At 40.9% G+C, this 15,441-nt stretch overlaps 1 protein-coding gene across 1 annotated transcript; it reads left to right on the plus strand.

Moving 5' to 3' along the window:
* Positions 1-4,609: 4,609 nt before the first annotated feature.
* On the plus strand, positions 4,610-15,086 carry LOC311032192 (NACHT, LRR and PYD domains-containing protein 3-like). The gene is made up of 7 exons (XM_084038830.1): positions 4,610-4,705; positions 6,381-6,536; positions 6,659-8,507; positions 11,522-11,692; positions 11,858-12,022; positions 12,104-12,150; positions 14,139-15,086. The coding sequence occupies exons 1-7, from the start codon at positions 4,651-4,653 to the stop codon at positions 14,714-14,716; spliced, it is 3,021 nt and encodes a 1,006-aa protein (XP_083894956.1). The 5' UTR covers positions 4,610-4,650; the 3' UTR covers positions 14,717-15,086.
* Positions 15,087-15,441: the final 355 nt, after the last annotated feature.

A 15,441-nucleotide genomic window follows, 5' to 3' on the forward strand; every position in this document is an offset into this window, starting at 1 on the left:
AAACGAGGAAAGGATCCTTTACACTGGATATCGATTTGGACCGCGACATTGTGTCTCCTCTAAATGGATTATTATTACCAGGTTGTCTCTGCGCCGCAGGTAGGCCAGCTGAACTTTTATTTATTATTTTTTTTTTTTCCTCCCTTTCCTTTTTACCCTCTTTTTGTTTTTTTAATTATTATCAATGACTTCCAGTAACTCATTCCCTACAAACCTTGGGGTGATCCCCCCCACTGACTCTAATACATTGTCATTTAATCCTTTTGAATGCACAACGGACAACGATGGAATTTACGAGACTTTTTTTAATCCTGATGCGAAGTATATTGTCTCCAACTCGGCAAAACTGTCATGCGAATACTTTTCTGAAAGTCAGTTTAACAAGTTATGTCATCAGGGAGTCCCCATCGTTTTTTCCACTTTTCATTTGAATATCCGCAGTTTGTCCAAAAATTATGATTGTCTGAAAACTTATTTATCAACTCTGACTCACTCCTTTTCAGTCTTAGCGTTTTCTGAAACATGGTTAACTGATGACCTTCTCAGTCTCTTTCCTTTATCAAATTATAACTCATCTCACTCCTGTAGAAATAATAGAACAGGAGGAGGAGTGTCACTGTATGTGTCGAATGCCTATAATTTCATTAGTAGAAAAGATCTGAGTGCTGACTTTGCTACGACGCATGTGGAATCTGTATTTATAGATCTTGCACTTGGTAGAAAAAACGTTATAGTCGGATGTATCTATAGACCTCCCGACTCAGATATAATTACGTTCAATGACGCACTATATTCTACCCTAGAAAATATAAATAAGGAAAATAAATTGTGTGTCTTACTGGGGGATTTTAACATCAATCTGCTTAAAGATGATCAGAGATTCACAACTGACTTTCTAAATACACTCTACTCTGAAAATTTCTTTCCCCTAATAACAAAGCCAACCCGAATTACCAAATCTTCAGCCTCATTAATCGATAATATTCTTTTCAACTCTCTGGACTATGAAGTCAACTCTGGTCTACTATTGTGTGATATATCTGATCATCTTCCGATTTTCCAGATTGTATATGCGATTGATCCTCCTAACCTTATAAATTCTACATGTGTCCAAACTAAATTCCGCAAATTCACTAGAAATAACTTGGAATCTTTCAAAACAGCCATCAGTCACCTTCCCTGGGATGAGATCCTCAGGTTGAATGATGTTGATGCAGCCTATAATTTATTTTTAGTATTTATTAATTCTGCTTTAGAAGCATCTTTTCCCTTGTTCAACCCTAAATTTAAAACTAATTCTTCTAAAGGGAAACCATGGATTACTGAAGACCTAAAGAAACGCTCCCGTAAAAAAAACAAACTTTATAGGAAAACCATTACTAATCCCACCCCTTTGAATATTGAAATTTACAAGAAATATAAAAATAAATTTACAGCTGTTCTAAGAAAAACAAAAAAAAAGTATTATGCAGTAAAATTCATCCAGGCCTCTAACGACATCAAGTCAACCTGGAACCTTATTAATCACCTGCTCAACCGTAAAAAATTATCAGCTGCATCACCAACATTAATGCATGGGAATGTGGGGACGTTTGCAAGCCCCGACGAAATAGCAAATGGCTTTAACAATTTTTTTGTTAATGTTGGCTCTGTCCTGGCATCAAGTTTCTCTGATGCTGGTGAGAACCCCTGTTGTTTTATTAAGGGGCAATATCCTTCTTTTAACACCTTCGATCCTCCAACTATACAAGAGGTCCATAATATCATCTTGGAATTAAAGAACTCAGCCCCAGGCCACGATGGCATAAAGAGCATTTTGATTAAAGAAACTATTGATCTTTTAGTTTCTCCTTTAACCCATATTCTTTCCTTATCACTGCAATCTGGTAATATTCCACATGATTTAAAAATAGCTAAAGTCACTCCTATTTTTAAAACGGGCAATACTGACAATTTTGGAAATTATCGACCTATATCCATCCTGCCCTGTATTTCTAAATTACTGGAGAAATTAGTTTACTCTAGAATATTGAAGCACCTACAAGAAAATAATATTTTACATGATCACCAGTATGGATTTCGTAAAAAACATTCTACGGAGCATGCATTACTTCAGTTAACTAATATTATTTCATCTGCTATGGACCAGAAAAAATTTGCCCTTGGGGTCTTTCTAGACTTAACTAAGGCATTCGATACTGTCAATCACAGTATTTTGATTGCCAAATTAAATAGATACGGTGTGGAGGATATTGCCCTGAATTGGTTTAAAAATTATTTATTGAATAGGCAACAATATGTGACATTTAATGGCCACTCCTCTGCCAAGTCCAGTATTCTACACGGGGTGCCTCAAGGCTCTATTTTGGGCCCTTTATTATTTTTGATTTATATAAACGATTTAGCTTTATCTTGTAAATATTTTTTTCCTGTGTTATTTGCTGATGACACTACCCTCATAGCAACTCATAATAATTTTAATTATCTGATTGATTCTGTGAACAATGATTTATCTTCAATTTCAAAATGGTTTCAACTGAATAAACTAACACTCAATGTGAAGAAATGTAACTTTATAATCTTTTGCAATATTAACAAGTCTTATCCTAAAGATCAAGCTAAATTATACATTAATGGAATAGAAATGACCCAAGTCAAAACTACCAAATTCCTCGGAATATTGGTTGATGAAAGACTTGATTGGACAAATCACATAGACCTTGTTTGCAAGAGATTAACAAAGATGATGGGCATCCTAAGAAAAGTGTGCCCATTTATACATTCTTCTGCTCATTTAACGTTATATTATAGTTTTTTATTTCCTTATTTGAACTACTGTAACATGGTCTGGGCAGCTACATCTCCTACACATCTCAAGAAATTATGTACTATTCAGAAGAGATTCATAAGATTCATCTCACATTCAAATAGATATGCTCCATCAGCACCACTATTCACTAAGTATTCTCTTCTACCAATTCACAAATTGAATAACTATCAGATTTGTTTGTTTGTTCACAAGTTCATTTACAAGAATCAAGATCTCCCTGTCACTTTTCAAAATTTCTTTACCTTCACTCATAATGTACATTCCCACCGCACTAGACACAGTAATAATCTTACTCTATATTTACCCTTTATCCGCACATCACACCATCAGTTTAATATGACATACAGAGGTCCAATGTTTTGGAATGGACTATCTCCCTCATTAAGATCCATTTCTTCTTATTCACTCTTTAAAAAGCAGTTAAAAATACATCTCAATTTCTCTTGAATTTCCCACTCTTTCCTCTCTCTCTTTCACTCTCTCCATATCCCACATCCTTACTCTGTCCTTTTATGAGTTTAATTAATTAATTAATTTTTTGTATATTATCTCTCTCTAACTATTGTCCTTATTTGTTACCGAATTACTTTGCACTTTATCTCTCTATTTTTTTCTCATCTCTGTTTTCTTTTGCTCACATAACATTGACCATGTATGCACTTTATCTCCTTTTTATGTTTATTTGTTAGCTATTGAAATTTGTCTTGTTGTAATTTGTTATAGGGGTGGAACCTATGTACAAGCCAACCGGCTTCGTTCCCTCCTTGCACCATTGAAATTTGTGTGCTAAATAAATAAACTCAAACTAAACTCAAACTCAGTTATGTATTTTGGCAACACTTCCCTGTTTTTGTTGGCAGGTAGTTACGTTAAATCATATCAGGGACACAGAAGTTCCTGGTTCCTGATTGGCTGGTGGGTGTTCAAAATATAAACTGAGCCTGACTGAAACCAACAGTTTAACCACTGTTCCACATCAGCACTAAATTCCCCATAAATGAAGGGCGTTTACTTACTGAACGTATCTGCTACAGAGGCCTCATGATGCCAACTGCAAATGGATATGGATATAAAAACATGGCGCATCATATGGTTATTCATTAAAGAGAGTGGCTGAGGGTAATAATGACATAATTCCTGTCATTAATTCAATCTACGTTTCAAACACTTATCAGCACCACACAATTCTCTTACCTTTGACCTTCAGCACAAAAGTCCACTCCTCTAATGGGTTCATTATACGGGAATCACATCTCGGAAGACATAAACAAGATGTATCAAGCAAATTTATTTTTATTTATTATTTAATGTGAAACTGTGGACTTTGTCCACTTGTTATACACAGTCTATTATCTTAATACGTAGCAGTTTAGGGCGGTATCTAGAGGCGATATGATATGATATGATACAGGTGCAATTTATAACCAGATATAAAACAACACAAACGTCATTTCTACCAAAAGATAGCTTATATAAGGTATAAATAAATAAATATATATATAAAACACGTACATACTGTACATAGAGATTAATCTGTAATCAACCTGTTGATTGAATTTTATGAATGTTTCATCTGATCTCATCAGGGAGCAGAGATGGCGACGGTTAACGAGCTGCTTTTGACAACACTGGAACAATTGACAAAAAAGGATTTTAAGGAGTTCAAGTGGCACCTGCCTCTGCTGTCTGAGGTCAACGATGGCTTCTCCCCGATCCTAGAAGCTAAACTAGACGATGCAGACAGGCATGACACGGTGAATGTGATGGTGCAGAAATACAACCTACAGGCTGTGGAGGTGGCCATAAGGATTTTAAAGAAGATGAAAATGCATGCTCTGGTACAGGATTTGTCGGAGAGAAGCTCAGGATTAAAACGTAAGAAGAAAAGAAATTAAAAAATATATACATACATATATAAGTTTCACCTGAAAAATGTACTCGACAGCCACTGCTAGTATTATTACTATTAGTCAGATTACGCTACAATTTCTTTTTACGCTATTTTATATCCTCCTCAATTTTCAATTTTTCTTCATTATTATTTCAGCATAGTCTCATGGCAGTTTGTGAAATAGTCACACATTTAAGTCAACTAATTTATGTAACTGGAAAGACATATTTTATCTTATTCAGCACAACTTTCAGGCTAATGTATTTCAGGATCTTTTGTACCTGCACCACATTTCAGTCAGGATGACATTACACTACCAACAAACACAGGTTAGGTTTATGCAGGATAATAACTTAGTTAGGTTTAGGGAAAACATCATGGTTGGGCTTAAAATAACAACATACAGTTAGGTTTATGAACACCAGTCTCCTGATTGAAAGTTCTGTTGGTCCCACATTTAAGTTTTTTTTAGGGGACATTTGTCCTCAGACAAAGGATGTCATATTTTTTACAGATTGTAAAACCCTCTAATTTTGGGCTATAGACCAATTTAATTATATTCATGAATTGAACTTGTTTGATGTGCTGAGGGTGTTAGAAAGTGGTGCCAAAGGGTTCCGAAGTTGTAGTGTATTCGTCGTCCCAGTTTGAAGTGGAGTAATTTTGCAGCGCTTGAGAATGATGGTCTATTTTATACAATCTGAAAACATGTATCGGATGAAAGTTCTCTCCATTAATTTCATGAAGAAGACTAGGGGAATCGTCTCATAATATACATGGAACTTGTAAACTCTGGAATGTAAATGTCAAAGACATTTTTGCAAAAGTTTCAATAGTGACGGTTCCTGGACTTGGAGGTGTCCATGTTGTTCTTACACTTAATGATATTTTTCATTTCATCGCCTAAAAATTTCTTATTCAGAGTTCAGGACTTCATTCCACCTCTTGTATCTCTGGTTGCAAACAATCATGACAGTGATGGGCAAAAACCAAGTTGGTGACGGCCAAAAAGCCGAAATAGTGGCTTCAAAACCGTAGTCCACAACCCAACTGATGATGTCACAGTGACATCATCTACTTCTTATATACAGTCTACAGTTGTTACAGAAAATTAGCAAAGTTGTCACTAATGTGACAATAGCAACGTGCTTTCCAACTGTGACAAGAGCAAGTGGAAGTAGCATCCATCCATCGTCTACCGCTTATCCTGTATTCAGGGTCGCGGGGGGACTGGAGCCGATCCCAGCTATCATTGGGCGAAGGCAGGGAACACCCTGGACAGGACGCCAGTCTATCACAGGGCCGACATGTAGAGACAGACAGGTAACCAGTCTATCACAGGGCTGACAAGTAGAGACAGACAGGTAACCAGTCTATCACAGGGAGACATGTAGAGACAGACAGGTAACCAGTCTATCACAGGGCTGACAAGTAGAGACAGACATGTAACCAGTCTATCACAGGGCTGACAAGTAGAGACAGACAGGTAACCAGTCTATCACAGGGCTGACAAGTAGAGACAGACAGGTAACCAGTCTATCACAGGGCTTGACAAGTAGAGACAGACAACCATTCACGCTCACATTCACACGTACGGGCAATTTAGAGTCACCAATTAACCTATCCCCATCTTGCATGTCTTTGGACTGTGGGAGGAAGCCGGAGAACCCGGAGAGAACCCACACTCAAACGGGGAGAACATGCAAACTCCACACAGAAGGAACCCGGGCCCAACCCAGGAATCGAACCCAGGACCCTCTAGCTGTGAGTTGACAGTGCTACTCACTACACCACCATGCAGCCCTGGAAGTAGCAGTGAGTTGTTAAATTTTACTAATTTATTAGATGGTCTTGTTTTCATAATGTTATTTTATGGTGTTAATTGTTAAAAAAAAAAAAATTCGCAATGGATTTTTCTTTTTGTCATTTTCTTCCAGAGCCAAATCCTCTAGAACAGATCATCCTGCACCAACGCAAACTCCAAGATAACCTCCAGAGCGAGGTTATGTGTGTCCGAGAGGGCATGACAGAGAGGAGAGACAGGCAGCGTCTGGAAAACATCTTCACAGAGCTGTTCATCACAGCCGGGGGGGGAATACACATCAATGAACAGCATGAGATCATGCAGATTGAAATAAAAGGGAGGGTAGCAGAGTCGGAGACACCAATTGAACCAAGTAACATATTCAAAAGCTCTACTGGAAATGACGAACCAATAAGAACAGTGCTGATGACTGGAGTTGCAGGAATTGGCAAAACACTCCTTGTGCAAAAGTTTTTGTTGGACTGGGCTGAGCGACGAACAAATCAAGATGTGCACCTCATCTTTCCCTTCACTTTCCGCGAACTGAATTTACTGAAGGGAGAACGGTTTCGTCTGGCAGATCTAATCCACAAATGCATCCCGGAAACAAAAGACATTCACAAGGAGGAGCTTGGAGACATCTTCACAAAACTACAGGCATCAGGGAACCGTGATTTCAACAAGAGTGAGTTTAAACTTCTGTTTGTGTTTGATGGATTAGACGAAAGCCGCCTCCAGCTGGACTTTAATCATGCTCAACTACCGCGAGCCGACTTTGACCTGAAACAGGTGACCTCAGTGGAGGTACTGCTGACTGCACTCATCGAGGAGAGACTGCTGCCATCTGCTCGAATCTGGATAACCACAAGGCCTGCGGCAGCCAACCAGATCCCTCAAAATGCAGTCAGCTGCATGAGGGAGGTGAGAGGATTCACTGATCCGCAGAAGGTGGAGTACTTCAGGAAGAGATTTCCAGATGAAGACCAAGCAGGCAGAATTATCCCCCACATCAAGGCATCACGAAGCCTCTTCATCATGTGCCACATCCCGGTCTTCTGCTGGATCACTGCTACAGTTCTGAAGGATGTTTTGAAAACCAGAGCACAGGCAGTCCTGCCCAAATCCCTGACCGATATGTATACAGAATTCTTGTTGTTTCAAATCACCCAGACGGAAGATAAATGTGGCATTAAAAAGAGCATTCAGTACATCCGGGCGTTGGCGAAACTAGCTTTTCACCAGCTGGAGAAAAGCAACCAGATCTTCTATGAGAAAGACCTGAAAGATAGTGGCATTAATCTTAATAAAGTCGCAAAGTACGCTGGAGTTTTCACAGAGGTCTTTAAAGAGGAGTTAAAGTGGAGGAGGGACAAAACCAAGGGCAAGATGTTCTGTTTTGTCCACCTGAGTCTCCAGGAGTATCTTGCTGCTCTTTATGTGGTCATGTCACACATTAACGACAACAAGAATGTTCTCTCTGAGCCAAAGCTATGTCAGTGCATGCGACGCAGGAGAAAATGCATGACAGAAGTGCATGAGATTGCAATTGACAAAGCGTTAAAGAGTTCAAATGGGCACCTAGACTTGTTCCTGCGCTTCCTCCTGGGCCTCTCCCTGCAGAACAATCAGGAACTCCTTCAGCCCCTGCTGAAGATGACGGAAGGGTTGTCTCAGGCCAACAACAAAACGATCCAGTCCATCAAGGAAAGGATCCGGGAGAATACTTCTCCAGAGAGGAGCATCAATCTGTTCTACTGTCTGAATGAGCTGAGAGATGATTCTCTAGAGAAGGAGATCCAAGATTACCTCAGTTCAGGAAGGCTTTCCACAGTAAACCTCTCTCCTGCTCTCTGGTCAGCTCTGGTCTTCATCTTACTGTCTTCAGAGGAAGCGCTGGAGGTGTTTGTCCTGAAGAAATACTCTGCTTCAGAGGAGGGTCTACTGAGGCTGCTGCCAGTGGTCAAGGCCTCCAACAAATCACTGTATGTGCACAGAAAATTACACGTTTAACTGTATCAAGCATGGGTTCATCTGTGAAGGCCAGACAGTGATTTCCATGCTCTGGTCAATGTAGAGATTATTCCTATTATGCTTCCATAAGATGTCTTCTGTCAAACTAGTGGAAAGTAAATGCATTTTAATTGGTTGTCTATTTCTAGATTTCTCCTATATTCACCAATTTTTGGTGAATATAGGAGAAACTGGGGAATTTTCAGTATATTAGTGTTTAATGTTTTGTAGTGTTTTACAATCCAATTTTACAATCCATGGGCCCTAGTTTCGTAGACCAGGCGCAGTCAGCTTTCAGCGCACCTGCGTCGCGCCGACGGGGTGTGTCCGCCTGGACTTTGCAAGTTTCGTGCACCGCGCAGGCTCGCGCAGGCACCCCTCCCGTCTCGCCCACCCGCGCAAGTGGGAAAGAGGGAGGAGAAGAAGGCGTGAGTGGGAGACGAGGAGGAGACAAGGCGTGGACTGGAATTAATACAGCCGATTCAGATCTTCACCAATCAAATGAGCTCCTCTCCTCACCTTTAATGCGTTAGGGGAGGTTCAGTGCAAGTTCCGTCACTTGACAACCCGATGACAGAAGCAGCGCCGCCGCTCCCACCACGCGCTGTGCGCGCGTATCATAATAATAACAATGCCGATATTATAAAAAACAGGAGAGAGAGAGGGAGATGTTTTGGTCCGAGAGGCTGAGTTTCCGTTATGCGTGCCATCCGCCTTTGATCTGACGTCAGATGTGACGGGACAATCTATATAGATGAATGGACTTTATTTACGCCTTGCGCCTTACGCCGAGAGTAGACCAGGTTGGAGCTGGCGAGCTTTCAGCGCAGTCTCGGCGAGGCTTTTTGCCACGAAACTTCCGCTACGCCAAGCTGAATCTGTGACGCCTCCCCTGCTGCGCCGCCACACCCATCTTGGCGCAGGCGATCCACCAAACTGCCAAACTGACGGTGCGCAAGGCTGCGCGGGTCGAAACTTGCATTGCGCCGGCTATGCCACCCTGCGCGGCCCTGCGCTGCGCCACGAAACTAGGGCCCCATATGTTCAGGGCCATTTTCTGTAAATTATTAATTTCTCCGACTTTGAGCCAGAAATCTTCACTTCAGTAGCTTGTTTATCCACGGACTTTGTAGTTTCATTCCTATCCATATTCTTTAGTTTTTTTTACAAAGGGGTTTGTTCATCTATTATTGTATCATTTATACAACATTTAAGTCCTAAAACGTGTTTTTTTATGACTGTTAAATTCAATTTTATTTAGAGTGTCATATCACAACAAAGGTCATCTCAGGACACTTAACACATTGAGCAGGCCTAGAACACGCTGATGATTTTCAGAGTCCCAACATCACCAGGGGCCTGTACTACGAAGCGAGTTCAACATACCCAGGGTATCTTTCAGAGATCCAGCTTAAGTAACCCTAACAAAGGCAATCGGAGATAAGCGGTCACACGAAGCTGGTTATCAACTCGTTAAGTTAAGCAGCATTTGACCAATCACAAACATGGATCAGTCTACGGCAGCGGAGCGGCGTATTTCACGTACGAGAAGCGAACCATAATCTTACAGAAATATGAAGAAGTTAAACATATAATACAGGCAAAAGCAACAGTTTCTTCTGCCAAATGCAGGAAGGACAGCTGGCAAAAACTCACCGACTGTGTGAATGCGGAAGTGGTATTTATAGTATTAGTAGTAGTATAATGACTGCCCCATCAGAAGGACACAAGTAGATCTGACTGATTGAATGACAGCAATAAGTTCGCTGATAGTTTAGTGGTAGAGTTACCCCCCCCCCCCCCCCCCCCCCTTGTACCAAGGCTCCTTGCAGCGGTCCCTAGTTTGAATCCGCCCTGTGGTCCTCTTTTAAATTATGTCGTGGCTCTCTCTCGTCCCTTTAACTCTTACGATGTCCTTCCGCAATAAAAGGCCAAACATATTACTTTAAAATAATTAATTTGTTGCTTGGATGTATTCTTATAACGTGGTTTATGACAATATCAGCCTCATTCTTTCAGCTGCAATCCCGGCGGTGTAAAACGGATTTGGGAGTAAATCAAATAAATATAAAATATAATTCAAAGTGGTAAGTAGGCTGTACGCTGACACAGAAAAGTCTTTCCCTCCGATGAGAATCTGTATCTCTCATATAAAACATCGTCAGGGACAAAAAAAGGGTTTTGCTGGTCTCTGTACACTCTATAGTTCTCCTACGAGACCCTCTCACGATCCACCGAGCTTCTTTTTTTCTTATCCGCGCACCAAGACAGCTGATTGGTCAGTAGGTGGTGTGTTTCTCCACGTTGATCTCTTATCAGGAACATAACCTGCTCCGTAGCAGGTTAGCTCCACAGCGTAAGTTACCATGGCGATCTACCCCGGTAAGAAGTGAACCAGCGCCGTAGGACGGAAAACCCAGAGTTAGCGCTTAAGTTACCTCGCTAAGCACAAATCCTGCTTCGTAGTACAGGCCCCAGGATCGTTACAGCGACAGTGGCGAGAAAAAACTGCCTTTACAGGCTTTTAGGCAGAAATCTCGAGCAGACCAGGCTATTGGGTACCATCTGCAGTTGGTGTCGGTAGACCAAAATATATCCCAAATTCCCTCTGTAACAAAACCTTTCACTCAACAAAATGAAATAAGAATTTTGAACCTGGCTTTATCCAATTTTTGCTTTATTCCATCTGTTGTGGAAATCAACACATATTTCATAAATGAATGCTTAATTTGAGATTTTGGTCTATTTCACCTAATAATAATGTATTCTATTGGAAAGAAAACATGCAAAATATACATTTAGATGTTTATTTTCTCCTAAATTCAGCAAATGTTACAATGAGATAATGCCTCATTTACATATTCAAACAACATTTCAGAAAAAAAGGGTAATTTAAAAAAAAAGGCAAAACTGGGGCAGTTTTATGGTGATAAATATATGTCTCCTGTTAATTATTATTTTTGTCTCTAAAATAATCCCTTCCTAGGCTGAGAGGCTGTAAATTGTCAGATAACAGCTGTGAAGCTCTGGCCTCCATCCTCAGCTCTCAATCTAACCTCAGAGAACTGGACTTAAGCGACAATGACCTGCAAGATTCGGGGGTGAAGCTTCTCTCTGCTGGACTGGGGAGTCCACACTGTGTCCTGCAAACTCTAAGGTAAGAAGGAATGCATCTGATGACAATGAGGCTACTTTTCACGACGGTTAACATCCTCAAACTGGGACCACAAATCATTTGTGGTCCTATTCGTGTGCAACTTGGTGAAAAGTTCTCACATTATGACTCATACAGTTTCAACTGTATACTTGTGTTTGTATCTAGACTGTCTGGCTGTATGATCACAGAGAAAGGCTGTGCTTCTCTGGCCCCAGCTTTAAAGTCCAACCCCTCCCACCTGAGAGAGCTGGACCTGAGCTACAATCATCCAGGAGACTCGGCGGAGATCCTGCTGTCTGCTGGACTGGAGAATCCAAACTGGACACTCAAGTATGAACTCAGTCATTTCTCAGTCACATTTATAAAGAGTGTTGGAGGTAATGACGTTTCATTCTGACTTCCTTCCTTCAGCCTTGACCATGGTGGGGAGCAAAGACTGAAACCTGGTTTGAAGAAATGTAAGAGTACAAGAGCACAACATCAAACGTTCTCAGTTATTTTACACAATCACACAGTGTCACGAACATGGCCATTAGCTTGGCTTGCTAGCTAGCTAATGTAGCTACAAACAAATGAAAGATTATCATACCTGGTGTGTTTTATCCATCTTTTTATCAGCCTGGAAGATAAAGGAGTGTGACCTGTTGTTAGTTTGAGTAACGTATCCTGGTACAGTTAAAGCTGAGTGAAGTTAAAACATTGAATTTTTGTAGTTTCTTTTTTACATATGTTGCCATATGCAAAGACCCCAAATGAACACTTGATTGATTGACTGTGATTCTCTCCCAAGCTATTTGATCCATATAAGTGGTTTCCACTGTGTGAACACTTGAGAAAGGGCTAGCACTCTCATCAACAAATTAATTTGAAGCTACAAAGCATCTGTCAGCTGTAAGAAGAGGCACGAACCTTTCACAGCAACATGAGATGACAGAGCTCCTAATTGGCCAAATCCTCAAATGTGCAGCAGAGAGCCCTGGGTGAATTTGCATCTAATTGTGTCTTTCCATTGTATTCAATCAAGGCGCCTCTAAAATTAGCTTCGTGTTCACAGCAACACGAGCAGCTGTGGTGCTTTGAGACAGCCTGGTAACACGCCAGGTTACTTTCCCCAGTAACAAGTAGTGTAATGGATTCCAATCTATAAAACAGTATTTATATACAGTTATATATCCAATTAATGCTGCGTTACCCAGAAGTGAATGTTTTTGTTAAGGGGGACCTGCGTTTGTGTTCCGTGTGAAATCAAAAGTTGAGTGATTTTAACTGACTACGTTATGTTATGTGATGCTATGCCACAGTCGCATGATGTCACTTTCATAGTTTATGGTACGTTACGAGTGTCTTTTTTCTAATTGTAACCAAGTGTTTTTGTTGCCTAAAGCAAACTCAGATTGTTTCACGTTAACCACATGTTACGATGTTAACTGTCACTGTTTAACAATGTAAATCATGCGACACAACATTAACCATGTGTTACAATGTTAGCTGTAGATGTTTCACAATATTGTAGCGTCCCTCAAATAACGGCTATGAGAGTTTAGTTGGGGTTCCCCGTTCTTTATTTATCGTAGAACACAGGCTACTGTGGGCCGTAGCCACGCCAAAATAACAACAAAGTTAGCGCTCCTCCAAACTCTCCTTTCATCCGCTAGCCTCTCTCCCTCACACGCTCGCCCCGATCTCTCTACCAACCTTGCTCTCCCTCCTCTCCACCAATCACACCACACACATTCTCCACACGCTACCTATCACAGCAGACTAACTGACAAGCGTCACAGCCTCCGAACTTGAACAGGTTCACTGACATTAAGGAAACTTAGCCATTGCAGAACATCAACAATACAGCTTGGAATAACATCATAAAACAGAACAGTTCCATAACCTGCAGTCCGTTACAATATTAACCCAGTGTTACAATGTTAACAATGTAAAAAGCTACCATTTTACAATATTTACCATGTGTTACAATATTTACTGTGATCGTTTCACAGTAACGCTAACCACATTTTACAATGTAAAATGTCGGCCTGCTGTTTTACAATGTTAACTCTATGCTACGATGTTGACTGCACCCGTTTCACAATGTTAACCATGCATTACGATGTTATATGTGGCCGTTCCACAACGTTAGCATGTTTCGATGTTAACTGCGACTTCTTCACAATGTTAATGTGTAGCAATGTTGACAACATTAACCAAGAGTGGCGTCTGGCCAATAGAGGGTGCTAGGGTGCTAACCACGTGTTGCAATATTAACGGTGACTGTTTCACAATGTCAACATTATCATTCATTATATTCTGCTTTAGAGGTGCCATGTATAAATGAGAGTACCATCTTGAAGAAGAAATTAAGCACATAAACCAAACAATCGAATATTGCTTTAAATCGCCACATCAGCATTGTGAAATGACACACTGCTGCTGTTTTGTTTCATCCAATCAGATGTCTGTAAATTCACACTGGATCCAAACACAGCACACAGAAATGTCTGTCTGTCCAACAACTCCACTAAGGCGACAACTACAGAAGCGGAGCAGCCATGTCTTCCCCACTCTGAGAGGTTCGACAGCTGGCTTCAGGTGTTGTGTGACACTGGACTGACTGGTCGCTGTTACTGGGAGATGGAGTGGGAAGGCATGGTTTACTTAGCAGTGACGTATGCAGGAATCAGACGGAAGGATGGAAGAGCTGATGGCTGCCTCGGATCGAACAATCACTCCTGGATGCTGCTCTGCGATGACAACAACGACCGTTACTCTGTCCGGCACGCAGATGAAACTTTGCTTGTTTGTCCCCATTCCTCTCCAACAAAAAGAGTTGGAGTGTTTCTGGACTGTCCTGCTGGCATTCTGACCTTCTACGAAGTGGCCTCCGACCAGCTAAACCATATCTACACCTTCCAGTCCACATTCACAGAGCCTCTTTATCCTGCGTGTGGGTTTGGTCAAGCATTTGGATGCTTCGGTTCCTCAGTGTCCTTGTGTGAGGTGGCAGACAGCGTCCAGTCCTCCTGCTGTTGAGTGGAGACAAGTTGGCAAAGCATCACAAGACTCATTCATCAACCATTTCTTCTTGAAGTTGAGTTGAAACTTAACCTGCAATATCTAGCATCTGCATGGTGAGGTATTTCCGAGTGAAACAATAGTAGAATTACAGATAGTAGGTGGGCCATAAAATTGACAGGAATTTGATTTGATTGTTGCAAAGATGAGGCAGAATTAAGCAACTCTGGGTCGTTCGCTCATTGCTCATTTGAGTCGACCCGGGACTGTGAGTTCCCCTGAGGCTGGGAGTTTCCTTCCCATCCTACCTGGAGTATATTCTCAGTTGCAATTCTAGTAAAATATGATGATATGCTGCCCTGAAACCTTTTCATTTTTCCCAGCTAACTAGCTTTGGTGCTGAAATATTACATACATATTTGTGTTTGGTGACATTCTGAAAAGCTTAGCTGATCTCAAATTTAAGGACAGAGTCTGCACTCAATTGAGTGGACTTAAAGCACAATTTAGTACTGACATGCAAAAATAATTTTTAAAATAAAGGATTGAAATTATAGTCATATTTGTATTGAAGTATCTGCTCAGTTCAACGGTCAGTTGAACAACAGCACATTCTAGTTGGGACTTAACTGTACCCTGATGTTGCATGAGCGAAGGTGTAAGGAATGTTTAGGTTAGGAGGAAGATGAGAAGAGGCCTAGCTGTAAATTAAGCTTAGCTGTCTGATGAGGCCCTGAGATAAA

Source organism: Eutrigla gurnardus (assembly GCF_963514095.1).
Source record: "Eutrigla gurnardus genome assembly, chromosome: 21".
In the NCBI taxonomy this organism is placed as follows: Eukaryota; Metazoa; Chordata; class Actinopteri; order Perciformes; family Triglidae; genus Eutrigla; species Eutrigla gurnardus.